The 27,882-nt window shown below is 39.4% G+C and overlaps 1 protein-coding gene across 2 annotated transcripts; it reads left to right on the top strand.

Moving 5' to 3' along the window:
• The first annotated feature begins 570 nt into the window (after window positions 1-570).
• Window positions 571-27,772, top strand: LOC139104393 (aquaporin AQPAn.G). Of its 2 annotated transcripts, XM_070659845.1 has the most exons (5): window positions 571-1,230; window positions 1,348-1,391; window positions 15,055-15,248; window positions 25,136-25,279; window positions 26,225-27,772. In XM_070659845.1, the coding sequence occupies exons 2-5, from the start codon at window positions 1,382-1,384 to the stop codon at window positions 26,621-26,623; spliced, it is 747 nt and encodes a 248-aa protein (XP_070515946.1). In that variant the 5' UTR covers window positions 571-1,230; window positions 1,348-1,381; the 3' UTR covers window positions 26,624-27,772. The 2 variants fall into 2 exon arrangements, with proteins under 2 accessions (XP_070515946.1, XP_070515945.1); XM_070659844.1 differs by lacking the exons at window positions 571-1,230; window positions 1,348-1,391 and adding an exon at window positions 13,158-13,581.
• Window positions 27,773-27,882: the final 110 nt, after the last annotated feature.

Here is a 27,882-nt window from a genome sequence, read left to right as displayed (position 1 = left end):
ACTGGACAACGGGAAGAAATTTTCTGAAGCAACGGTCCGAGAGAAAGAAAGAAACGATTTTCTATACCCAATCAAGTTTAAAATAGTGGTTTGATCTTTTCTAAATCAATTCATTTTAAAGAATTATAATATATCTATGTAAATTAATTATTAAATAATGAGTTTATCTGTTATAAAATAATAAGTTCGAGGTTTAAAATCAAACGGGCAAGATATAAGATATAACGGGTTCGGCGACACAATTCTGATTTGTCGGCCGCCAAAAGTATGATGAATCATCTCACGTTTTCCGAGCGCATACCGCGAAGCGGTACAAACAGGATCGTCATCGTCATCGTCGAGTCATTACCGCTCTTTTCACATGACCGAAGCGCGAGCTGTCAACTACCTCATCGCTTTGTTCTCCCGCCGATCTAAAAGGTATGCGCGTCAACGTTAGTAACGGGTAGTGTCATAATTTTTGTAACGATAATAAACTTCTGTAACTATAGTTATAACGAAAGAAGAAAGAAATTAAAAAATCCGATATTAGATAGTTTAATATTAAAACGATACGTCCGAAAGGCAGATGTGGCATTTGCTGCGACGGGGGCTGGATTACGTGACTTCCCCCTCTCTCGGTCGCCAAGTACGGGGTGGTGGTAGTGGGGTGCGGATCCCTTCAGTCCTCTGTGACCGGTGCTCTGCGACATACGTACGCACGTGCTTTGTGTGAAATTCGACGCACCCCGCGCCAAGATCACGTACGTTAGCCGCCGTCGCAACACCACGAAACGCCATTCCCGATGGTGAGTGTATAATACTGGCAATAAAAATCCTGTCTATAAAATATTGGGGTGACGCCTACATTAGCTGATCGATTCTGTTGTTACCGTTTATTAAATTATATATTATTTTTTGTTACAGACTGACGCAGCTGCATTTACTGCTGTCAGCAAAAGTGTCGTTACCGCCGGTATTATTAATTATACGAACCGCAGCCGGTTCGTCGGTCGTCCCGGGAGTTCCGCTGAGTATTCGGGCGTAGTTGTTCGACATACTATTTTCTTTTAAACCGCGAGTGCCGAACATGGAACGCGCGAAGTGATCATAGAGTAATTTTCGCGGTTGTAAAATCACGGTCGGGGTGTTCGCGGGTTACTTGTGCGCGGAAGGATGACTCGACACGTCCCATCTGAGAGGAGGAGGAGGCCTCGGATAGGCATCATGCCTCGACGGAGCAACTTATAGGTAAATATAAATTTTTTAAATAAAATCTTTGATTAAAAAAAATTTACTTTTTTTTTTTAACTTTATTAACTGATATACCAGCATCTCTACATTAATATGTTTTATTTTCTGTTACAGCCAACGGCAGAACTCAACAACTCCGTTGAAGCTCATGCAGATCGGTGAGTCGCATCATTTTTTTTTTCTTTGAAATTCGTAATTAAAGTTTCTTAAAAAATCGTGGTTTAATCGGTTCAATTCTTATTACGTATCATTAATCGCCGACCATTAGCGATCATTACATTACTGATTTTGCCCGTCAATGAGTTTTCCGCGTAAACGAGCAGCAAACCTTTTTCATCTCCATCCGACCTCATCACGTTGCTTTAGATTAACTCGACTGAAAAAGTCGTCTCGATAGGAATAATAAGAGTACGATCCATATTTTCTTGCAAGGAAATTGAAATCCAAGCGTTACCGCATCCGCCTGTCATTCTTGAAATATTTCACGATAAAAGAAGTAGCGCTTGTTTTTAGAATTACCATTATAATTTACGAAATTTTCAATATACCATATATTTATTGTTATATTTGTTTCTTTAAATTAATCACGTAAAATATTAACGATTGAATAATCAACAATTACCGCAACGTATTCGCCAGTCAGTTTCGTTATACATTAAACTATTAAAGTGAATATTAATATAATATTCGGCGTACAAATTTTTCATAGCGCGTTCGAACACGTAAGGGTAAAATACATAAATAAGCATGAGCGGACAATCGGCGTAAATGCCTCGAGGCATCGTATCCCTGCGTTTCATAATCAAAAGTCGATCGTGCGCGTACGCGAAACGCACACAGAGCCGAGCTTCTGCCTAGTCGGACTTGACGATTTTATTAAATTGCACTTAAGTATAGAACGAATATCGAGACGTAGACTTATGTGGTACGAAACGGTCTAACGGGCCCTGCTTCGTGTTAAATGTTAAGAAGGCAGCTCGAAGAAAACCAGACTATACCGAACGTATGTCAATCTCCGTTTTATCTGACAATGAGAGAAATAAGGGCGCGTGAGATCGAAAGATCGGCCTGCATTATTCCGCTCTGATTGGCGCAATATGAGACGCCGTAAATAATCCCAGAAATAAGTTTTACCAATTAGAATGACAAAGAGATATTCGCCTCTCAAATAGACGTACGTACTTCGTCGTGACGCTTGAGAATGATAGATGGACGTGGCTCTTAGCCGGAAAAGGCACCCGGCTGCAGCGAGGCGCGTTGCGAATCTCGACGCGCGCCTTTTTAGGCGGCTGATAAAAATTTCCTTTCGCGACGGAGACAATGCGTATTTCTCACAGATCGAAGTGCGCAATTATGCGACTTTGGCGAGTTTTTCCGCGAGCCGATCGTTACGGGTGCAATGAAACTACAGGCGTGACGTACCCCCCGTTGTTCATCGCGTCCATCGGCGCTGACCTCACGTATGCTAATTGTCGCGGTTTTATCTGCACGCGAGCTGCACGATATCGCCGTAATGCTGGTTAACGGCTGCGAACTAGAACGCCAGGAGAGACCGTTCGGTAATGGAGGGACTTGAAATAACAAATAACTTTTGACTGGCAAATCTTTCGGGCTGACCTTAATCGCGAATTGTGAAAACGGATACCGGCTATTTTCATATCGACGCCTCGTAACAGTGGAAATCAGGCCGTCAGTTAATTCTCGCCACTTAATAAATGTCATGATTAGAGCGAACAAGCAACTTCGCAGAAGGATAATGTATATAGCTTATATATGCGCGCGAGGCGTTACGCGAAGTTAAACCGAGTTGATCTAATTTAAAAGAATTTGATTAATCAATCGAGATTGAAGATGAGCGAAGCAAGATCTCTTCCTTATTGTAAACATCACGTAAAACTCTCGACTCAATTGCAAATGATATCACGAGCGTAATCTAAATATACTGTAATAGTAATTGGCCATTACTGGCGATGACCGGAAGTCCGCGGTCGTAGATTGTCGGCTATTAACTAACGGAATCTTATCCGCGGCCTTGATAGCACCCACTGTTCACATTCTTTTGTGTGAAAGGCCAAAAGTCGTACGGCGATAAAAAGAGAAATGTGACTGAAATGTTAAATCGCGCCATTATGCACTTGAACAGGATTTTCAGTCGAGAAAAAAGAAACTTAGATGCAAGAAATAAAAAAAAATATATATATATAAAAAATTACTTATTTAATATCAAAAGTAGATAAGAAAACGGATTAATTTAATTATCTATAATTAAACGAGACGATAAAATATCGTATATCGCGTCGATAAAATTACAACTTATCGATTGTATTAAAAATAAAATCGTTTTCAACTAGAACGACAAACACTCTCGCTCCTTCGTTACGAAAATAGAGGGATAATTCTTTCGGTTTATAATGTCAGCGATTTGTCAGGACAATAGTAACGGTATCGAGGTCGACGCAAGTAGAACCGATGCGACCGGAACATTGCGAGTAGAACGATCACCGCGGACGTCACGCAATACCGCAAGGTTGCTGCCAAGGTCGCTGCATACACTAATCGCTATCACCACCACTACCCTCTACGTGGACGTTGAATCAGCGGGTTCGGGGTGGCCGAAGATCCTTCTAGTGAGCGTTCGCTAGTCGTCTTCGCGGGGTGAATTCTAGCGCGTCCACCGGTTCGACTAATTTCATAACGGGGTAAATGGCAAACGAGAACGGCCGCTGGGGGCTTGTAAATTATAAAATTTTGCTGTTTGGGAATGTCACGTTTTAATGATAAAAAAACCACCTATCGGAGCTTGTGGCGTGATTTTTTAGTCTTCAACACAGCCGCTAGAAAACTCGGTTTTAACTTCAAAGTAAGTTTCTAGTTTTTATTTTTTTTTTACTGCAATGAGATCGAGTAATTAACACGTCAGAATTATATGCCAAAGTTCGCTCAAGTCTCAAAAATATAATAATTTATTTTATTTAAATATTACCTTATTAAATACTTCGATATATTATTTTTTTTATTTATTTACTTCGATTTAATCCCCACAATCTTTTTATAAATTGCTTTAGAAAATTATTATGTAATTAAAAAAAAATTTATCGTTGCCATCAGTTTTTATTATCGCAAAGTGAGTGCGGTTTTTATAGCTTTCGCAAACGAAAGATAAAGTTATTCCTCGTTTGATCGAACGCCGGCTTTTGTGGATAATTACGAAGCTCAGATAACTGTAGTGCATTGATAAAAACGGTACATTAGCTTCTTATCGTTGTATTTAAATTCTGAGTCAGAATTTGTGTCTCGCGATACGTAGGCATATACATTTTTAATTTATTTCTGTAGTCAAAGATAATGAACTGAGAGAAAAGGAAGAAGAAAGTGTTCCCGGCACTGCCGTTTATGCAAATTTTCGTATAATTCGTATAATTTTTGCATTTGCACATTTATGCAAATTTTTAGCCTTCCAATTTTCTGTAACATGAAACGAGACGCCTCGAACTAGAAGACATACGTTAATTAGGTTTTCACCAAGCAACTAATGAACTCTAAAACCACTCGAGTATAGATAATTTTAATTTTCGTTACAAAAAAGTGGCATTAAGACAATATTAAAAAAATCAGAAATTTCCTACCAACTTTTTCGTTTTTTTCTCATTACAGAAAATATTTTCTATCGGCATATAAATCTTCAATTAACTTTACACTACTTCATTTTCCAAGTTTTATAATTACATAATTTTTTTATTGTGAATAAATAAATAAATATATCGAATTAGTAAACTGATTCGCTAAATGATTGAATAAAGAATCTTAATATCCTTCGATCTCGCACGCACAGTCGAAGGCAAAGTTGACAAAGAAACGCTAACGAAGTCGAATTTAGAGAACAAATTAGCAAGTGAACTAATGTGATCGAGATCCCGATGAAGAATGCAGTTACGTTGTAAGAGATCTATGCAATAGTCGAGATCGCGATATCGCTGCATATCAAAATTTCCAGTCGCAATAAATTACAGTGCTCTTATCGATTTACCGTTTTCTCATTTTCATTTACGTCATTAACGCACCATTCACATTTGTGCATCGCAAAATGAGAAGGGGCACTTATAACTTCACGAGCTGTATGAATGAAAAAATGGTAATGACGTACAGTGCGTAATGAAACGGGCAATATTTACATAAATATCTTTAATCTAGAGAAATTTCTGATTTTTTTTTTATTAAATCCTTTTTATTAAAATATCTCCGTCTTCGAGAATGAATAGCGATCGAGGTATTCGAGGGATACGAATATAAGAGATGAATAAGACAAACGTTTGAAATTTGTTGATTCAACAATCAAGGTTTAATAATCGTAATTAAATCTCGCGATTCTAGAAACCCGGAATGAGTGTCTCGACGGTGTTCCCCGAAGGGTACGTGGAAAATAATCGAAAGCAGCGTCATATATCGCCAATTCCTAAGGCGGAAGAGGAAAGGCCCGAAGACCGACTAAAACGTAAGATTTTTTAAAAATATACCCGAGTGGAAATTAAATAAATAAATTAAATAAAATTAATTTTAAAAATAAATTAAATTAAAAAAAAAAAATAAATTAAATAAATATTTAATTTGATTTTGCAGTTAGATCGCGCGGATTAAATATATTTCTTAACAAGTGTCCAGCTTTAACTTGCCATAAATTATAAGAATTCATTATTAAATGACTGTCTTCGAAAAATAAAGTTGTCATTTCCAAGAAAAAGAAACCAAAGCTGTCTAGTATCGGTCGTCTAGTCACCGTCCAGCGCGGACCACGTATCTAAAGAGATATCTATACGTTTTTTTTGCCGCGTACTTGTTTACTATACGCGTACTTGACCTAGCTAACACGTGCTCGACTGCCGAATTCGCCGGGCAAACCGGTCCCTGCCGCCCGCCGGCCGCGCGTCCTCCACCTTGCGAACTCTGAGCATGATTTCTTCCAGCCAGATGTCAACACACGCACGTACTCACACCACCCGGCGAATTCGGCAGTCGAGCGTTGCGTAAAATCAACACAAAACAGTACACTAATACGCGGCGGAAAACGTTTAGATATCCAGCTGTTCTAGCTCTAGTTACATTTCTTGCTCAATGCTGGGCAGTTTTGCTAGATAGCCACGAAATGAGCCACGAATTAGTTAGCTAATTATTAGGTAACAATGAGCATCAATTTCCACTCGGGTGCTTGTAATTTTTCACAAAGTAAAAACGAAAAACATTTATTTAAAATTTTTTTAATTTAATTTAATTTAAATTAAATTAAAAAAAAAATAAAAAAAAAATTTAATTTAAATTATTTCAAGTTCTATTTCTTTACGACCTACAGGCCTTGCACTCTGTGTTAAATAAAGCACTCGTACATATAAGTCTACGTTTATGAATCGATATAAATTCACGGATGAATTGACGATTTAATAGTTCGACCTGGCACGATACGGTTCGTGCGGCTGTTCTTCTGCAAATCGTATCATTTATCAATCTCGCGGAAGTTCTTTGAATCGTTTACGTACGTAAATGTATGAAAAGACAAAGGTATGCATTTCCGGCAGGGAATATCTTGCACGACGTTTACCATTGACGTATCTGCATGAACGCATCGCTGCATATCGTTATGCAATTACGCGTAATTAAATGGCGTGTCGCGTCCCGGGAAAGGGATTACGAAGCGATTTTCCGTTCGATTAAATTCTTAATCTGTTGGGAAAATCCAGGGTTAAACATATAAAAACGGCGCAATCGTCCGCGATTCGCTACCGTTTTTAATTTTCAATCTTTTTATTTCAAAATTATATGTTAGGCTATTCATGAGCATTTTACAATTAATGTTTTTATTAGATAAAACGTACGCTGTCTATTATATGGCATTATGTAGCATGTCTACGAATTCGTTATTTTGATATTAATTTCTCCATCGTCTCCGCTTGTGACGAAGAGAAAGTTGCAGCTTTATCATCAGGATGATGCTTTAAAAATATTTAATAATTAAGTATCTTTGTATTTAAAGGTTCGAATATAACAATGATATGGAAATATGATTAAATCATAGTCTTAATACTTTTATAGCCTTTTAATTGTGGCTATTCGCTTGTTTAATTATTATAATAAATTCCTATTTTATCGACAGGCAGGTACAGTTGTATCAGTGCCTCTCACGTTTAATTTTACAGTGCTTTAAATTGTTCTCGACAGATTGCGGCTTACGTATAATTTACGAAAAAGAACGCGGCTCGAAAATCATCTCGTTATAATTTAATATAAATTATTTTTTATTTTTAAAGTTTTCTCATTAAATAAAGTAATTGCCAGTAACCCGTTGACTAATAATAATTTCAATAAATTTGTAGTCACGGATGTTAACTTTAAAATAAGGCACGTTGTATTAAAAATGTTTCTTTTTCTTTTCCGCGAAATTATCATTGACGAAGACGCTTCAGGCAAAATAAATGTGTTTTGAATTTTGCATTGCACTTTGCGTTGCACTCTAATTATGTAGACGAGTCAATATAAAATTATCAATACTTATCGTGCAAAAATGCGAGGCTTGTTTCCTTGAAATTTTTGCGCGTTTTAAATTCTATTCATTTCTATTCTGTTATATTTTTATATTATTTTAAAATTTCCACAAATGCGATGACTAAAGATTTGGTTAAAAAAAATTGATAATTTTATTTTATATAAATATCTGATCGTGAGATCTGTCAAATTTATTTAAAATCTCGTGGGATATGTACGATCTCTTAAAGTCATGATTCTCTTTCGTTTTTTTTTAACTTTTCGGGACAGAAAAATTAATTTAACTTGACAAAGCGATGTCCGGTCGTGTTCGAACGGAAATGACAGACATGCGAAGCGGAAAATTTTACATTCCGACGCGTGGATAGCGTGCCTCATTTTCTATGCGTCGACAATTACAGTGTTCACAACTAGCTTGCGGCGACGGCTTCTGCACGCGCGATTAGCATCAGCTATTAATGTTATGCGTTCGAGAAATTGCACCCTAACGATCCCGATAATCACCGCGATAATCTGATGATGTGTGTTTACGTGCTGTCGCCTCGTTGTTTCGCGCAAGAGGAAGATGTTCTTTAATCACGTATTACTCTAATCTCTTATTCCGTTATTACTCTTCTCGCCAAGAAATGCCATCAATTATTTCATGAAAAGAATATTCTTAGACACGCTGACGGGATCCTATAGAAACTAAGTATTTCCGTGAAGTAAAAAAAAAAAAAAAACAAAACGGATAAATCCTCTCAATTTACTCAAAGAAGACGCAAAATCACAGCTTTGTCGCGCAAAATCTATTTTATGAGTGTTCAAGGAACCGGGATGCAATTAAGTTTTATGCATTTATAGAGACGGTGGAATTTAACGCGCCGTGAATTAAAATTTAAAATCTTTCGCGAAATCCACTTACGTATGAAGAGTCCTTTTATTATTTAAACTGCCGTGCCGAGGCGCAAAAAAATCGCCCGGGATAATGCGCGCCGGAATTAATTTAAATTAAATAAAATGAAAAGATAAATCAATCTCGCAATACACTTTTCGGAGTTGCAGCAAGAAAAATAAAAAGCTTAACAAATTTTAAAAGAGCCCCATCGATTTCACGCAAGCGTTCGTAAAATAATATCGTAATCGTCGGTGTTGATAGATGAAATTTCTCACGGTACTTTTTGTCTCGCATTACGAACGATCGTTTGCCGTGATCCAACAATTTCCGGCATCCAACTATTATCCTTTACTACGCATCGTTTTGTTATACACGCCGGATCCGTCATATACGGGACTCACTTCGAGGATAAATTCTTTCAACGATACAAAGTTTAATTTTCATCAGCGAAACTTTGAGTGTCTTTTAATTATAATTGTAAAATATGACGATAATTAGAACGCGGGTTGAAATAAATATATTGTTGGAATTAATAATTGGAATTTGTGTCAATCGATATTTAGTTTATGTAAATTATATACGCAAGTTTTTTAACATCCCAGCAACTTGCGTAGTTTGCCAATATGATTTCAAGAGTCGTTCGAGTCAAAGTAAGTAAACGTAATAATTAGTTGTTATATAAGAGTTCCGTAAAAAATAGAGGAGGGGAAAAAAATTCATAATAGTTGACAGGAAGAGATTTTTATCAGAAATTAAATGTAAATTAAAGATTAAACGAAATGATTCTGACCGAGAGGAATAATATTCTTCTATCGACTACCGTCACACTTTCGCAACGCTAGTAAATCGCAAGCGCGATTAATCAGACCGAGTAGACAGATGAACGTGCAAGATATAATTTATAAGCGGCATGTGCACGATATATTTGCACGGCAACCCAGGCATTAAATTAAATTTTTCCACATAGCGTGTAGATAAATAGTAATTCCAAAAGACATTTTCTATTGGTCGAAACATAAAACGTATATCTTAAACGAATGAAATAGTCTCCGCTCTTCACGTAACTCGCGCAAAAGTCACGCAATTGATATTCTTCGCTTAATTCTATTTCGCAAGCGCCTTAATTAAATTTACAAAAATATGTTCATAAATATGGAAAAAAAAATTATTAGAGTCAAGCTAGTGATTTTGCGTACTTTGAAAAGTATCCGAGAGTTGATTCGGAATTTTTATTTGTCAGGGATGCTTTTTTTTTTTGCTCGAGCAGTAATGCGCGCGTGATTTATTAACGCCATTGTTAGAAATCGTTGCGAAAGATGAAAGAATTGAACGGGGAGCAATCAGTGTGATCTCAACCATAATCAATGCCGTACGATGATCGTTGTGGCGATTCCTCGAGCGCGATGTACGATTCGCCAATGTCATTAAAGCGTTACGGCGTACCTTGCATTGAAGCGGCGTAATTTTCTTCAATCCTGCAAATTCCCGAACGTGAATTGCATAATCCTGAGCGTTTTTTCCGTTTCCCAGAAGAGCACACAATCGTCCTTCATTCACGCTATCGCAGCGAATCTATCTAATTGCCCGCCTAATTTTGCACAATTATCCGCGTGTACGATACGAACTGTTGTTGTTCAATTATTTTCCAAAAGGGCTCGTTAGCGAGATGAGAAAATTTTCTTTTCTCCAAAGAAATGTATATTAATAAGAGATAAGCACAAAGTCGTTCTATCAGCATATCCGAATAAACAAACTTGCCGTTATATGATAGATAAATGGAAGAAAAATGATTATGCTAATCACGGAAGCGCGTTAATTCTAATCGCGGAAAGACGTCCATCAAGAAAGAATTATAACTGAAGTATATTAAAATGATTAACAATCTCCATACTTTGTGGTCGTTTGAATTTATAATTTCTAGCATTCTTAATTCGATGTGATTTTAAAAACCTCGTGTTTCTAATTTTACTACACATTTTATCTACGTATACTATTTAACCGTGTATTATGCATTTCATTCGGACAAATTTTGTCAATTCCGTTTGTCTCGTTAATTCACGTTGTCGCCTTAGTCTTATTATGTTCTAGTAATCGTAATAAAGTAAGCTGTCGCATACAACCGAGACGATAAAATTAACGAAGCTGTAGGAAAATATTTTACACGTCTCGTAGCATGAATCTGTTAGTTTACGCTTTGTGGTTGAAGCGATAAAGTGCAACTTAGTTATAAATCGTAGTATACTACGGTGGCCCAGTTCGCTCGGCGTCGTACGACAGTTCTCACAAGGCGCCGGGCACAATGAGCGTAGTCCGGGAGAACGGGATGTAACACACGCGACGTGCCACGTAACGTGCTTGCGAACGTAAAGAACTTATCGCGGGGTTACGTACGTAAGTTGCACAGACGATAATTATTCCTGGGCGAATAGCGCGCGAGAACGCAGCGCGAGCGCAGCTGCGCCATGTGACAACTGGTACACGGGCGCTAATTGCGGAAGCTATTTACCGCGGGGCCACGTTATCACCACCTAATTACCTAATTAATACCGTTTAATTATTATCTGTCGCCTTGCTCTTCGGCGGCGCAATGTTTATCTGCTGCGAAGACAGGTAGCGTTAATAAATAAAAAAAACGCGGTAGGGTCCCGCGTGAAGTGTAAATGCAGCGAGGCTGCCTCCAATAAATCCTAAACCAACAAGTAAAAAGGTTGATGCGCTCGGATTGTATTAACGGAAATTTTTGAAACGGTACTGATAACGCCGCGCCGCGCGCCGTGATAAAAAAAAAGTACATAATCGAGCGTCGCGTTTGTTTTTTGGCAAGGCCGAGAGATTACGAGAGAGAGAGAGAGAGAAAGAGGAAGGATTTTATTTCGCCGACGGAATAAAACAATCGAAATAATTTCCGATTAATAATTATTAAATTAGGTCAGAATGTACGAAGTGAACTAATTTACTCGGCGAGATATTCGGCAAATGGATCTTTATTCGTTTACGAATTATAAACTCTTCAACAAATTTGAAAAGCTTTACCACATGTGGTATTCATATCGCAAATAGAAAAAAAAGAAAAAAAAAATTAGGAACGACAAAAATTTCACGTATGCTCCGGCCATCAGTTCACATGCGATATGTTTATTTTTTCTTCGTTTACACGTCGAGTCCTTCAGAAGTTCGCAGGTGTTACCATATAATCGCTCGCCGCGGCATGTTGACTTAATGCACGTCACGTTGAATTAAATTTTGTAACGAAAAGGATCACCTCTCTCGTCACGCCCACGTAAGAGCGATTTTTTCGGCGCGGGCGTTAAAATACGTCTTGTAAAAGTCGCGTCTCTTCATCCGCCGGCGAAAACGAAAGTGAGGAAAGAGAGCGGGATCCCGAAACCGAACTTGGACAGTTCACTGACACATGGTATCGTCCATAAATTCGCCAACGCGGACGAAAGTCCATCTTAAGATACGACACGCGTAAACCCTCATTAATTTATATTACGCCAACTTAAGGCGCACGTATATTAAACTGGTTTGCAAAAAGTCCGCGGCTCGATTTCCGCTATTTGATTCCGCGACGACTTTTTTTTTTTTTTCCACGCTAAATTTCTTAATTCACGTAAACGCGAGCTAATTAGTGCGCTCGACTTTATATTAGGTGTACGTTACGCGTCGATTTTACATGTACGCGTTTTTAATCGGCAAACGAACAGGTGGTTTTTTAAATAAATAAGCGGACGTCAGGAACGTCGCCGGGAGTGTCGAATTTGAAGTGGAGATGAACTGGTGGCCGCCCGTCGAACGTGTTTTCTCACAATCATAATTTCGGTGAATTATATAAGAATATAAATTGCAAATTTACGTCCGCGTGTTGTCCGTTAAAGGTCATCTATCCGCTAAATCAGGTTTGCGAATTCATGAATGGTACTTGTATACGCGCATGGTGTCGCGTCGTTACTTCATCGCGCGTAACTCACGTGCATTACGCATGTCAACCGTTTACACGTGGCACTTGGTGGACAATTTTTTTTTTTTTTTTTTTTAAGCTACCATCCCAAACTATTATCTTCTTCTTACGTCACGTCGCAATTAAAATTAAATTCTATCCAATGCAGTTCGATAATCTTAAATTACATTTTATTAAACAAATTTAATTAATTTCGTAAAAAAAAACCTTTGAACTATCTCGAGTTAAGTCGATACGTATAACATTTTTAATATTATAATTACTTTTATTTCACCGTTAGAGAGTCGGGTTCGTAAAAACCTTCGATGCGTCGCACGGCTTAGTCGAACGTAGAAATTGCACGAATCTCAGCCGTGTCAAGGGCACGCAGCCGTGATTACGCGATAGGTCGGAGAACCGCGCGTTCCGACGGGCCGAAAAACGACAGGACCGATTGTAAACCCTCGCGCGAATTCTCATCCACGTTTCCTTCTTTGAAAAACTCCGCGATCAGCCGCGTTCTCAGCTGGGGGCCGCAAAGGAACAGGAGCAAGGGGGGACAGCGCGCGCGCTCTTCGGGGAGAGGGAGGACCCATGCCGCCGGTCGGCGAACGCAAGCGATATATGAAGGCGAAACTCGCGCACGTCGCCCAGAAACTCTCACGTGGTGTACACCACTCGCGGATAGGAAGTGCGGTCCACCGCTCGTGCTCTTCAACAATCCCGGGGTGTTTTCCGAATTTTTCTTTCCACATTGTGCGATTTTAAACGCACCAACGTCGAGGGTCAGAAAAAAAAAAAAAATATATATAAAAAAACAAAAAGAAAAAAAAAGACGTCAGAGGAGACGCGAAAATTATTAAATCAAGTCGTCTTTTTTTTCGTGAAAAATATTGATCTTTTAAAGAGATTTAGGGTGGCCGGAGGGTAGTTTGAAGTGAACCGGAAGTGATTGAAGAGCGATCTCTTGTCAGAGTGATCATGGGCAAACTGTCGAGAGGTACGTGTCATAGGAGCTAAGGATAAAATCGATGGGAGCTCCGAGACGGGTGGACATGCCGATAATTAAATGTTCTCGTTAAATACTTCTTAGATCAAGAGATTATCGAAGATGTCATATCGATGGAAAAACAATAATGTGTTAGCTCAACATAATTTTAGTTATACTTATTATATTGAGATTATATTTAAATACTTAATTAATCTTTTACGACGTCTTACGATTGTCTGGCTTTAAGAGATTTACTTTATATATATATATATTTTACTTCTGAAAGATACGCATGATTACATTTAATCGAGAAAAGATAAAATCCAGCGAAGTGGACGAGCAATTAATTAAAATGTATTTTAGCACAGATTATTGCCGCGAAAAAAAACTAAAATATTTCTAAGCTGTAGATACGAAATGTGACCAACGCAATTTTTTATATTACAGATATTCGTGTTACGTCTTAAAAATTTACTGATACGTTGAAAATAAAGCAAGATCCATAGATGCGCCTTAAGGCCGTAAGGAAATTTACGTATTAGAATATTTTTTGACTTTACGGTTGGATTTTTACCTCGATTGTGGCGGCACAAAAAAGAGGAAGTAGTCGATTCAATGATACGTATAAGAATGAGACTCAAGGCAGCGCTCGTCATGACGATGCATGAAAAATCAAGATATACGTCGCTTACGTAGACAGTAAATTACACAGGCAAATCGCGAACGATCCTGTCATTGTGATCTAAAACATAATCTATGTAAGGCATCGCGAAAGAATCACTTTCTATCATCTGCAATCTTTCCTTCTTGCGTAAGATGCACGAAACGAAGATTTGAAATATAAATATCCCGTAAATCAATCAAGACGTTTAAAAAGCCACGCTTAACAGTTGACGTTTACGGAACTCCTAGCTCGCGAACTAATCTAGCAATGTCGGTCTACTTAAAAATATCCGATATTTATAGACTTTGGGCAACTATCCGCGAACGTGTATTAGTTTTTCATCTTCAATTTGTGGTAAAAATACTTCGGATACGTTATCGCAAACGCCTTTTAATCGTTCCTTTTAATCGGCATTGTGTAATCCACTCGACTGCACTCTAACAAACGTTCGAACACATGTTTCTCGATACCTTGATTAGGGGTGATAAGAACTCGCTCATGTGTCTTTTTATTACATCGTCACGCGCTCTACCCTTCTTTAATTGAATTAATTTAAATTCCATAAAGTCTTTTTCGTTACGCTGAGGTCTAAATAAATTTACTTTAATTGCGCTTCTTAATTTCGCCTCTCCTTATTTCTCTTTCGCTCACTGCGGGGCAGAAGGCGCAAGAAACGCTCGTTGTGAAATTGAACGAAATAAATTTTCTTAAACAAGTAGATTATGCCGTTGCGTAAATTTAAATTACGACAATTAGAAGCAAATTATTTTCTTTTTCGGAAAACCGAGTTTTAACATTTTTTTTTTTTTTTCTTTCAGGCATGAAGGAATTTGTCGGCTTGGAAGAGATCACCAAACTCGACTTCCTGGTGATGCTGTTCGCCGAAATTCTGGGCACGTTTCTGTTAGTTATCATCGGCTGTGCTTCCTGCGTTTCGTGGACATCTACAGAATCGCCGAATGTCTTACACATCGCGTTCACCTTCGGCCTCGCGGTAGCGAGTTTGGCACAGGTGAGTCATTATTAACATCGGTAAAAATAATTAATTTTGTTTAGAAAGATGATAGAAGTTAAAAGGAACTTTTAACTGCAGTTATAAATCAAAATATGTTGAAAAATTTAATGCATGTATGTGTTCGCGTATGAGGAACGAGCGTGCATCGTCACCTCGCTTTACGTCACAATCGGTAATTAATTAACATATCTCGCGTTTTAACCTTTTCTTTTTCTACAAAACGTCTCTCGCGTAAACCTGCTCTCCGCAACGTTATATATCGACCGTGATTACATTTAAGATATTTTTAATCAATCGGGTAAGCGCGCTTTTAAGAAAATTATAGAAACGCTAATCGTAGATTAATTTTATTCGATTGCGAGTTTTCTTTATGAAAAAAAAATTTGCAGACAGCGTTTTAATTGTCGTATTAATATTATTATGTAAAGAAAAAAATATGGGATTCCAATCAAAATCGCAACGTTCTGTAAAATATTAAATAAGACAGAAGATAAGATAGTCACTGATAGAGTACGAGGTAATCGCATTTCGATCGAGATAGAAGACCCAGACGTGGTACCACGGATGATATGTTCGTCCGTGGTATCGCACTCTCGCGGATGATTGATTCTTATCGTAGCGATCACTTGAAATGCCTCATTACGAAACTGCAAAATCATCATTCTAAAACCATTTCTTTCGATTGCAATTTTCTGTAATTTTACGCTTGAAGCTTTGTATTATTACATCGATCATTTTGTCGTTTTAATTTTTTAATCTTTTTTTTTTTTTTTTACTTATTTGTCGGTTCCGTGAGTTTAAGATAAAAAATGTGGAAAAACAAGCAAAGGTAAAGAATAGATGAATAACACTTAACAATTAAATATCTTAGGAAAAAAAGATTGAAATAATATTAATAATTAAATTCGAAAATTGGTATTTTTTTTTTTTTTTTTATTTTTATGTAATCCGCGAGTAAAAATACTTCGGAGAGTTGCGAGTGAAAATTCTTCGAAGATCAGAGGATCTCTTAAAAGCGTCCAGAGGCGAACTTTCGCAACAGGTTCTCAAATTCTACGCATTTCTACTGTGAATGCACTCTCGATACGCGATTGCATGGCAAGAGCCGATCGACGGCCGTTCATTGAGACGAATAAATAGACGAGAAGAACGCGGGGGGAGGAGGGGAAACATCCTTAAATCGTACTCGCGGCTCGTCCTTTCAAATTCGCGGACTGACCTCGTCCTCGAAACAATTTATAGCGCGCTGTTCTGTCGACACGCGAACTTTCGGCGAACGGCCGGCCGATTTGTGAAGAGCACTCGGTGCGGCCTCCTTTGTATCAATCAGAATCCACGCGACGCGATCACAAGGAGATGAATGGTTGGCTCGTTAACTGGCTCGAATATTTTCGCTGACGATTGTGGCCGGGCGTGGGAAGCTCGAGATAAATTGCCATCCCGACTCGAGGCTTCATTCGCGAGCGTAACAAAAACGAAAGTAAAAGAGTAAAACGATCGTTATAATTAGTACGAACATTAATAAATATCATCGTAACAGCGTTAGCTCTTTAATTGGATGATTCTTTTAAAAGGAATTAAAAAAAAAACAGCCTTAGTCTAAATAACATTAAGGATAATAGAAGAAATAATTAAATAGTACAAAACGATAATATATATCAGCGGATTATGAGTTGAATTGCCTTCTTCTATTTAATATCGAGGCGATCGCGCCCGATTGACGCAAATTTAATTTCTCCCATTTCGAGACCGAGATCTTTTCAACTTACGCGCGCATTGATTGTCTGTCGTGTCGATAATTTTTTCCCCGCGCCCGATCTGTTTTCTGCCGCTGATTGGGTGCCTCTCGCAAAAAGATCGTGAACTTCGGCTTCGCTGCGGCAACGTTTTAATTGACACACATGTGTGGGCCGCCCGGGCTTTGCACGGTGGAAGGGTAAATAAGGCCGTTGATTCGCCCAAGGGGGTCTAACTCCGTCCGGAGATGGTGCAATTCTGCCCCCGGGGCTTCTGACAACCTACTCGAGAGATCCGGAGCTGGAGCTCGAAAGACTAGCGCGGTCGCTATTATTCCGCCTGTGCGTCGCCCTTCTGATACTTCGCTTTCCGAGTTCGCGGCGCGGATATGACCATTTACACGGCAAATAAAATCACGTAGGAAACCTTTTTTTGCTTTCCTTCCTTCTGGGAGAAAGGAAACGAGAACGGAGATAAATTACGAGATTCCAAAGTTAATTTTTAATCGAAGACAATTGGAGGGCGATGTGACTTTAAAAAAGAAAAAAATCTAATTTATTTTTTAGCGAAAGATTACTTACATTTTTTAACTTGTATCTCTATAAAATTTCGAATTAATTAATATTTTTAATATTAAGATTCAAGTGACGCGCCCCTTCTTAACTTTAACGTCACGTTACGTCTATTTTGTATCATAATCGTCTCATACCTCGTTAAATCAGCGTCACTCCACTCAAAGGGCGTTTCAAACGAAAATTCTTTACTTGAAATCTGCGACGCGTTCTCGACAGCTCTATTCAAGAAGTGAATGCCGAAAGTCTCTCTCGGTCCAGTGAACGATAATGTCTCCGATATTAACGCGATCGGTTTAGTCATAGGTATTAATCGCTTTGCACAGCCGGCGCGCGGCGTGAAGAACAAACGTCGATGACATGTGCGTAGCGCAGTTATTATTTATGGATTGGCTATCTTCTCTCTCTCACGCGGGCGCGAGAAAAAAAAAAAAAGTTATAATTTATACAAGTGTGCTGTGCACGACGATCGGAGCTGAATAAAACTACTATTGACAGAGAAAACGTTAAGTGGCTTTTCCATCGGCAGTAGGAAGAGAAAGACAGAGAAGCCTGGACAAACGGCGCATTATGAGCAGCGCTGAAAAAATATTTGAAAGAGCCCGCATGTTTATCTAGATGAAATAATTGTACAAGATAATTATCGTGGATCTAGTGCGCGATGAGAGATCTCATAGCGCGGCGGTTACATCAACCCGCCGCGTGGCTCGTACGGTCATTAAATGAATATATTAATTATTGAGAATTACGATCGATTATCGTGCATTTAATTGTTTCTACGTTTCTCTCCCTGTTTAAAAAACAGACGTAGAGATTTTAACGCCACCGATTCGCTGCCGCTTTACCGCGGTGTCGATTCGTTTTCTCGTTCGAGCGTAATTTACGATACTACAAAAACTTACATATTTCATTACTAATATAATTATTTGATACAAGGTAATGACTGTCTTTCTCTTTCTTTCGGGCCTTTTATTCGTTTACGTAATAATTCTCGTGTTATAATGAGCCGTAAATAACATCCGTTCGCGGGTATGCTAATGTTTCTTTTAGAGATTAATACGCGCTCGTGAAACGTGTATTCTTCCACGCGACACGATGTTCCTCGAGATGTAGGCCCCGCAAAAAGCGCGAGAGCCGTTGTGCGCGTCGCACTTTTCATTAGCTTGCGAAACTCGCGATTCGCCGTGATTAAAATCGCGCGGTCTCGCGTCGCCGGTGACACCGTTATCCTTTTCATCATTTCTAATTAATTGTGAGTGCAGGTATTTAACGCTGCGAGTAAAATTCGTTTGAGCAATATCGATTTGGGAGAATCTAAAATTTCACGCTTCAAAAAGTTCGACGGTCGATGATATCGGTTCCCTTCGAATTTGCGGTTCGCGAAAATAGTCTGCCGCCTTGCGAAAAGCTTGCGCAAGCGTTATCGTTAAAATTTCCTTGTGCACTTGCGACTTCGTGCGGTTCGCGCCGTTCCTCACTCTACGTCGTTCCGCCGGTTAAGGATGGCGATATTAAAAAAGAAAGAAAGAAAGACGTCGCGTAAGGGAGAAGATCGAAGGACGAAAGAACAAGGAGAATGGGAAAAAGCGCAGATTGAGAAGGTGTGAGAGAAAGAGTAACGTGACGAGGGGGTAAAGGGGGAGGGAGGCACAAGATCTGCAAAGTCACAGCCGATCCTGTTCCGTTCGAATGCAAATCGTATGCATCTCGCCCTTCATTATACGCAAATACGGCGGCTCTTCAGCGCGCGAGGCGAGAAGAGCGAGGGCAGTTTGCTGTGGCGCAACGCGAGATGCAACAGCAACGAATCGGGATCATCGGAAAACACTGATTTTTATGCGAGAAAAAAAAATCCTAACCCCTTTAAATCGTTACGGATAATTTCTAATTTTCTTGAGCAATTATATTATAACGTGGTATTTATAAATAACAATTATTCAACGAATTTGATAAGAGATTATTTAGAATATCGTAATTAAGTTCTTTTGTTAATCCAAAGACAAATTGATTTTTAGGGCGTTGTCAATGTAATGCACCCTATACTTTACTTCATCAAATTGACGGTCTCTCTCTCTCGCACAGTCAAGCCCGCTTGATTAAAATTGCCTTTTAATTCAATTAAGTTAGCGTAACGAGAATAATACATAATTAGATACCAAAATAACGTGAAATCAAATAACGAATGTAATTAATTAATCTAAAAAGGTTTTAAAATTATAAAGGAGTGTCTTATTAATTATCTGCACGCGCGGGCGATAAACATCTGGGCTTGCTCACAGGGTCGTGCGAACTGAAAATTACCGCGTGCAAAAAGTATCCTCGTTATTATTTCATATTTGAGAGCGCAGTTTAAAAAAAAAAAAAAAACGAACGAGAAAAACGATCTTTACGTTCGTGCGATCTTGACGACGTCGCTCGACGATGCTTAAATTAATGATCGAATTAACGATCTGGTTTTTTTTTTCCCTCCTTCAACAATTATCGATTAACGATTCGCTATCAGTTAAAAAAATATTTATCGTACTTTTAATATCGTTTAGTATTTTCATACTTCTCTTCGCGGATTTACGTTCCCTCAACTTTGTGCAATACATGTCGTGACGTGCCGCATTGTTTTCTTTCGGGGGAATTTGCATAAAACTCGCGTACCCGCCAATATTGATTTTAGAGCCGGGCCAAGGCTTTCGACACATTTAAAGTTTCGATACTTAATTTTATCCCGAGCCTTACGATCTTGCGCCATTTTCTGCAGCTCCTTTTCGACGATTTATTATATTTTCCGAAATTACACTCCCAATGATCCCATTTATTTAGATAATTGCGAGGCGAAATTTGACGGGATTTGAGCTAAACCGAATTTCTTAGTGAAGGAGAAATAAATGCAGATTGGTAGTGGTGGTTCAGACCAAGTCTCAGCGTGACGTAATAAATAAAAAATAATAATAATAACCGCGATTATACATGTGATTGAGCATGGAGCGTCTAAAATAGGATTTATCTAAGACAAAATCTGACTCCTGCGGTAAGAACGGCATTATCCTTCGGCAAACATTAGAGTCATCTCGCTCGGGGCCTGCACGGACCCCAAGAGGGACCGCTCCCTCGTGCACGCGGCATCATTGCGCAAGCCAGGCCTACAGGCAAAAGATCATTGTCCTACGCCTTGCAGCTCGTGTGCGTCACGCAGCCCAATTACGTCTCTACACGCAGGCCCGCACTGGGAAAGGATAAGAAAAGATTGATGGATCCTAGAGATTGATGGGTCTGATACTCTCCAATCGTATGCATCTTTAAATTATTTAAACGTCGCTCGGAGAAATTCAAGATACGATATTGGCAATCGAATAAAAATGCCTGATTTGTTTAAATAATTACGTTGCATTGCCCAATGACCCGTGTTTCAATTTTACTCAACAAACTTTGATGTATCTATTAATCATTAATTGTTGACTGGTTCGTGAAATATTTTATGAACGTATAATATATAAAAAAAAATTTAACAGATGCTTGTGGAGGCTAAAAAAATTCTTTCAGCTTACTAAATTATTGTTGAAATTATTATTATTTCAAATTGCTGTTGTCTTTTTATTTTATTTAATTAATTAATTTTTATTATTTCTCTCTCTCTCTCTCTCTCTTTCTCGTTTCTTTCTTTCTCCGAAGAGGTTTGTAAATCCGATCCTGCGGCTCCGCGCTGCAAGAGTGCCGCTGACAACGTGTACAAATTTGTAACGGAACAGCGGGACCAGACACCTTACGGTAATTACTGACAATACGTTGGCGGGGCCCATTATTTAATGCTCGCGCTCCGTCGTATTTAACTCTCGAACGAGTCGACGGACGATGACGGTCCGTCTCGAAAAGGAGAGAGAGACGCGTAATTTGCGTCGTGCACGCATCTCGTTAATACTGAATCCTTCAATCTTTCCTGCGTTATTGGCGTGAAACACTTTCTCGACGTCTCAATCCCATCTCTCCGCTACTATTGTCATTTTAGGTTTCACGATACCTTGTCGCGATCGCGATTTAAATCCCGCGAAAAAAAAAATTATATACAACAACCGGACTTGTCCGTCGAATCGCTTGTTCGATGCGGCGTATTAAAAAATCGAATAAGTCACGCGTACGTAATTTGCCGGTAGCGAACGCTACGTTATCATTTGTCATTACTTTAATATCGCTAGTTTACGCCGGCGGTGTTATGACGCAAGTTTTTGTTGTTCAATTTCGAAAGGGTAAAGTTGAAAAGGCGGCTCCGCGCGCGAGATTTCGACTTTTGCTTGCACTTGTAGCTTCGAAAGTCTTCGGCTTTGCCGCGAAGTCGCCGGCCTTTCTGCCGCACGGACGGCGATAAAAGATGATCTGTCTCGGAGGTGACAGCAAAGTGATTCAAGGCGATCAGCTTTAACTATCGTATACCACAAACATATTCTAGGATAATTCACCGTGCACGATCCTCCTCGCACCTGTTCCCCGTTAATTCGTGACAAAGTTTGAGCAACGCGCGTCACACGTGCATGCTCGTTTGCGCGAAAAAGGGAACGTAGCACGCGCACAACGAATATATACTCCAGGTTCGGATTTATGCCGCGCGAGATAAGTTTTATCGACGATAAGAAGCGCGCGTTGAATTAATAACGCGCTCACAACGCGAGTGATTTTATTATCTTCTTTTATTCTTGTGGATCCATTATTATCGAATTAATATGAAAATTTAATCGTGCGAAAATCGCTTTCTGTGACGCAATGTTTTATTTCAGTATATTCACATACGAAGAGGGACTTCAAGATTAATTTAGATTACTCAAAATTATATACATGAGGTTATCTTATCGTGATAAAAAAAAAAAAAAAAAAAAATTACGGCAATTGAGAACGCGCTTCTTGTATTTTATTACTACCGTTTCTTTTATTATTCATTAACTGCCTTATCGAACGCTCCGCAATAGCTCGCGGAGTTTATCCCCTTCGAATCCGATCCTGCGCACTTTGCAGACGGGGGCATATGACCGCGGGCTGTGGGTCGCAAGGCCCCGAGGGCGCGAAACCGTGAAATAATTCCGAGATTGTGCGACCTACGGCATACCGGACCGGATGTTGGAAATTTATTTTACTTTTCGTCTAACCTTTAATTTAGGAACGTTAAAGACACCGTAAACACACGCGCGCGAAACCCACGAGAAATTCGACGATCCGGCAGAAGCGGCCGTTTCAAAGAAGCCCGAAGGATTGTCGCGTCTTTCATTTAATTTCACCGAAAGCGAAAACCACCGCGTGGGTTCTCGAGCAGTCCGCGTTTGATTGAAATGGTTGTCTTAAAGAAACTTAGAACGCGATTGTCAACCACTTACCTAATTTCACCGGGGGGAAAAAAATAAAAAGAACCAAAGGCCAGCGTGGCACACGATTTTTAACCTGCGTAGGCCGCTTTTTTAAATAATCTCACTTGAATGAAAAATACGAAGCATCTCGAAATAGACGCGCGAGGCCTCGCGGTGAAATAAGCCTCGTCGGGAATACGCGGCGAATTTCGGTTGTTTGGGGGGGTCGGTTTATTACTTTTCTCGGAACAACGCCGTGAAGACAAGGCCGATGAGTCGCGGAAAGTGGCGTAACTTTCCCTTTTAGAGCGTGCTTTAAATATGACGCGGATTTATACCTATAATCCTATGGAATCAGACAGATTCGCGCAAGCACGCGTCACTTAAAATCGCGCGATACGAGGATTTTTCATCTCGCTTGACAACTCGCAAGGCCACGCGGTAACGCTCCCCAGGGGGATGGGGGTTTCGCACAAAAGAATCCGTCTCTCCCAATCGGCCGGTCCCGCCCGCCTCAATCGCGAATCAATTCTCGGTCGAAATCTTTTATTAAGGAGAGTCTCATTAAAGAAAGGTTCTCGTTAAAATTAAAAGCAGCCCGGCTTCAGGGACAACCTGTACGTTGATTCGTGATATATATATTTTTTTTTTCCCCCTTCGCGATAACTCATTGATCAAATTCTAGGCCTATCGAGCTCCGGGGTTCCCGAATGTTTAATGTAACGGTGATGCAAGCTCGGAGTATCTTGCAGATGTCTCGGCGGGAATTTGTGACGGGATTGTCGGAAATCGCGGATCAACGAGTAAACGCGTTGACGGGGACCGGAGTGAGATAAAGAGACAAAAGAGAAGAGAGAAAGAACGCTTGCGTAATCGTGGTCGGCGCATATGTGTGCCGATCGCCTGGGGCGAGCCGAGACCTTGCTGGCCTGCATGAGAACTGGGCCGCGGTACCCGCATCGTACGCCAGGCCCAATGGGCCCAATCCGAAAGACTTAGACGAGTTCGACAACATCGCGGAATCTGCGAAGTCTCACCGAATTTATCTAACGAAATTCGACGATCAAGAAATATTTATTTGCAAAAAAAAGTAAAGGGGAAAAATGCTTCAGCGTCATTTCGGGATAATTAACGTGTTTAAAAATGTTTATTAAATCGCCGCATCTCGTACAATAAATTCGTGATAAATTTATAAACGCGATAGGAAACATGATTACGTCGAATATTATTTTTGAGACAATTATCGACCCGTTCATCTAGAAATTTTTTTTTTTTTTTACCAAACTAGTACGATTCAACGTCTCGTTATTATTTTAACGAAGTAATCGATTATTACGTGTACTATAATCGTGTGTAAACGACGTTATTATTAATGCAAAATATTTGCGTCAATATCGAGTGGAACTGTACGAGCAGTTTGTAAAGCGAGCCTACAAGCGGGCTTACTAGCAATTTGTGTGTGCAAATTGCGCATATGAATTAGGCCGGCTCGCGTTCACCTATCGCGACTATCATCCGCTATCGATTAACAGCTACGTGCAATCTTACTATAAATCAAACATCGATTGCTCTCTGAATGCATTACGTTTACTCTTTAATTTGAAGGATCGTGTCAAGATACTTTGCAAATATACATACATGCATGCGTGATTATGCAACAAATCTTATATTTTTTATTTATCGTTTGCGCGGCTGTCTATTTCTACTGTAATAAATTAAAAAAAAAAAAAAAAAACAGGTGAACCTTTAAAATATAATTTTAGAATTTGTCTAAATCGCTCGTTTATCATCCAAGAATCGGTCCGAGATTCAGATTAAAAATTATTCACGCAGTCTGCAATTAAGTCCTGCATTTGCAAGGGGAATTTACGGACGTTACGTGCACACACGATGCAGGGATTGTCAAAATACCGCGGCGACGTTGATCGTTGAGAAACTGTCCGAGATAAATTTAAGAAATAAACTTTGTCTCTCTTTCTTTTTTTTTTTTCTTTCTTTCTCTCTCTTCTCCCCTTTGGGGTGGGGCCCACGCAATTGCGAAAGGGACTTTAGAAATTTTCTCACGGCCGGGGTTTTATTAGTCGCAAATTCGCCAATCGAGAAACGGATCGTAAACCACTCCCGCTATAGTTTCTAATTGCAAATACACGACTGTAGCGTGACACAATCGCAGCCATAGCCGACGAAGTAACGAATCCTTCAAGGAATGTAAAAATATTTCGAACATGTACTAAAATAGCTTTTTTTTTTTTAGGTCCTGGGTCCGATTTCCGGCTGTCACGTTAATCCAGCTGTGTCAATCGGTCTGTTGGTCAGTGGAAACTGTAGTTTTCTCAAAACCGTGAGCTACGTGATATGTCAGTGTTGCGGCGCGATTGCGGGATCCGCTGTTCTCAAGGTAAGAATAAATTTTTGAAATTTATCACGCGACGTGTAACTTTTTTTTTTTTTTTTTAATTTAAATATTAATTTAAATATCTGTCAATTTTAAAATTAATTTCCATATCTTTTAAAACAATTTTGTAAATGTAAAAAAGAAATACTAGAAGCACGACCGAATTCGACAACGACTTAAGCTTCTTCGAGTTTATTATCTAATCAGAATAACTGCACCTCGTTTCTTATCTTTGTTTAATGCTTTATTTTTTTATTTTTTTTTATTTTACTAGTTTAAATTATTTGTAGCTTAAATCTGGCCATTACCGAATCGCGTTGCATAAGTTATAAGACGTGCTCGGCTCATCGCGCGTTCGACATTTTCATTTAAGCGCGCTTACGTTCCTTCCACGTGCGTAATCACAATGATCGTCTGGCTGGAGCGTGAAATTGATCGTTGATAGCCCGTCATTTCGATTTGGCGCGGGTCTCCGACAATGCCCCGTCTTACCCGCATCAATTAAATCGCCGTTGGGCAGGGTCAAGGTCCGGCTATCTTTCCCCCCCGGTTCCCCCCGGTCGACGTACATCGTTACATCAGAAACTGGTCGCGGCCTACCAGCTGGATCGCTCACGAGAGGACAGCAACGCGCGCACGTGCGTGCGTATGCTTCTTCAAATGTACACGCTTGATAGTAATTCGCATATTTTTACACTCCCCGAATTAATTCCACCGAATCTAATACTCGATCTTCGTCTCTCCTCCACCGTCGTCATATTCCACTCTAAACAAACGCCGATCAACGAAACAAAAAAATTAAGAACGATATTACGAGTCAATAATAATTGATAAAAATGTCAGAAAAGTCCGATCGTAAATTCGTCACGAAAATTATTTCGAGCCTTCGTTCTAAAAGTTCCTTTATTTCGCAAGATCCTAATCTATATGTTTTTTTTTCTTATCTAGCAATTATTACCCGGGAAGCAAAGCGCCGGGCCTGTGGGCCTGACGGCGTTACATCCCGAGGTGACCGCGGGCCAAGGCGTAACGGTGGAAATAATCATCACGTTCCTCCTGGTGCTGGTCGTCCACGCGGTCACGGATCCCAAGAGAACCGACGCGAAGGGCTGGGCCCCGCTTGCGATCGGCCTCACGATCTCAGTGGCCCACATGGCGGCAGTGCCCATCACCGGCAGCAGCATGAATCCCGCAAGGAGTCTAGGCCCGGCGGTAGTAGATTACAAGTACAACAATCTATGGATTTACTGGGTGGGCCCGCTCATCGGCGGCGCCGTGGCCGGCTGCGTATACAGAATGGGACTGAAGCCCAGCAAGGAAGACGACGAGGCGTCCTACGACTTCTAAAACCAACTTTCGACCCTTGCAAACGCGTGACGTGCGAAAAGTTCCGATAATAATCATCTCGCGAAGATCGAAGATCTCCTAAATGTAAATAAAAAAGTAGAAGCGTAAGAACGACCGCGCGAAAGTATCGCGATCCTCGTCTATTTCACAGCGTCGATGTCACGGTATTTTAATCGAGATTGATGCCTTAATTCAGAGATACTCTTCTATCGAGAGATTAGAACTCGCAAGTATTTTTTCTAAAGCGTGCAACGAGAGATTTCTTCAATCATCACCATTTATGTGTTATTGTAAGACCGACATAAGTAATCGTTTATCAATCGACTCTCACGTCCCGTGTGAATCCTACATTTGCTACTTTGTACATCGCAAATCTGAATTTTGTATATATCGTTAAATTAAGACAGTTCCCGTAGCGATAAAACCGAACGTATTGTTTAGTGTAAAAGTGTGACCGTAGAATTTAATCAGTTAGTTTACAACACACCGACACGAACGCCATTAACAAATATATTCTTTACCATAAGTATTAAACACATTTTTATTTCTAAAGGTACTATTCTTTATTCAAAATTGTAACAACGCTGTTATAAATTTTGAAAGAGATGTAGCTTTGGAAAGCTAACGCGAGTGAAGTGCGACGACAAGGGTGATCTTCCTCTGATCCGAAAATTGGTTAAATTACATTGTCGTTTACAAGAGCAGGCGTTACACGTATTACCGCGGTACCTAGACATCCACCCTGGGACGGAAAGCATCTCAAAATAACGTACGCCGAAATAGCCCACGCTTAGTTCTCTAAAGCTAGATACTGCACTAGAACCCAGTAGCTTTGAGTCGTTTACCATGAGCATATCACTAGACTATTAGTGATCTTCAATTAGTGATTCTAATTATATTTCCCTGCGTGAGTTGCCTTAGAAATCAAATCGAGAATTAACCGCGATTAAATTTGCCGAATTAAAACGTAAAAGTTAAACATTTACATTTACAACGAATACTAATAATTACCAAAATAATTCTGCTAATTAATATTAGAAAATATGTTTTATTTAATAATTTAAATTAACTTCTGTTAGTTATAATGATGTGATTGTGCGTATTTAATTTAAACGAAAATGCGTAAATAAATTGATATTAAATATATAATTTATAATTTCTATCCGGATAAAAATAAATACGTTAATATATTGCTATTATATAAAAAAATCATCCGAAGTGCTTTATTATCGTTAATTGCAATTTTGTCCAAAGCGCAT

Source organism: Cardiocondyla obscurior, linkage group LG07, assembly GCF_019399895.1.
Source record: "Cardiocondyla obscurior isolate alpha-2009 linkage group LG07, Cobs3.1, whole genome shotgun sequence".
NCBI classification, from domain to species: Eukaryota; Metazoa; Arthropoda; class Insecta; order Hymenoptera; family Formicidae; genus Cardiocondyla; species Cardiocondyla obscurior.
The sequence above is the reverse complement of the archived record's forward strand: the minus strand, read 5'-3'. Positions and strand labels throughout refer to the sequence as shown.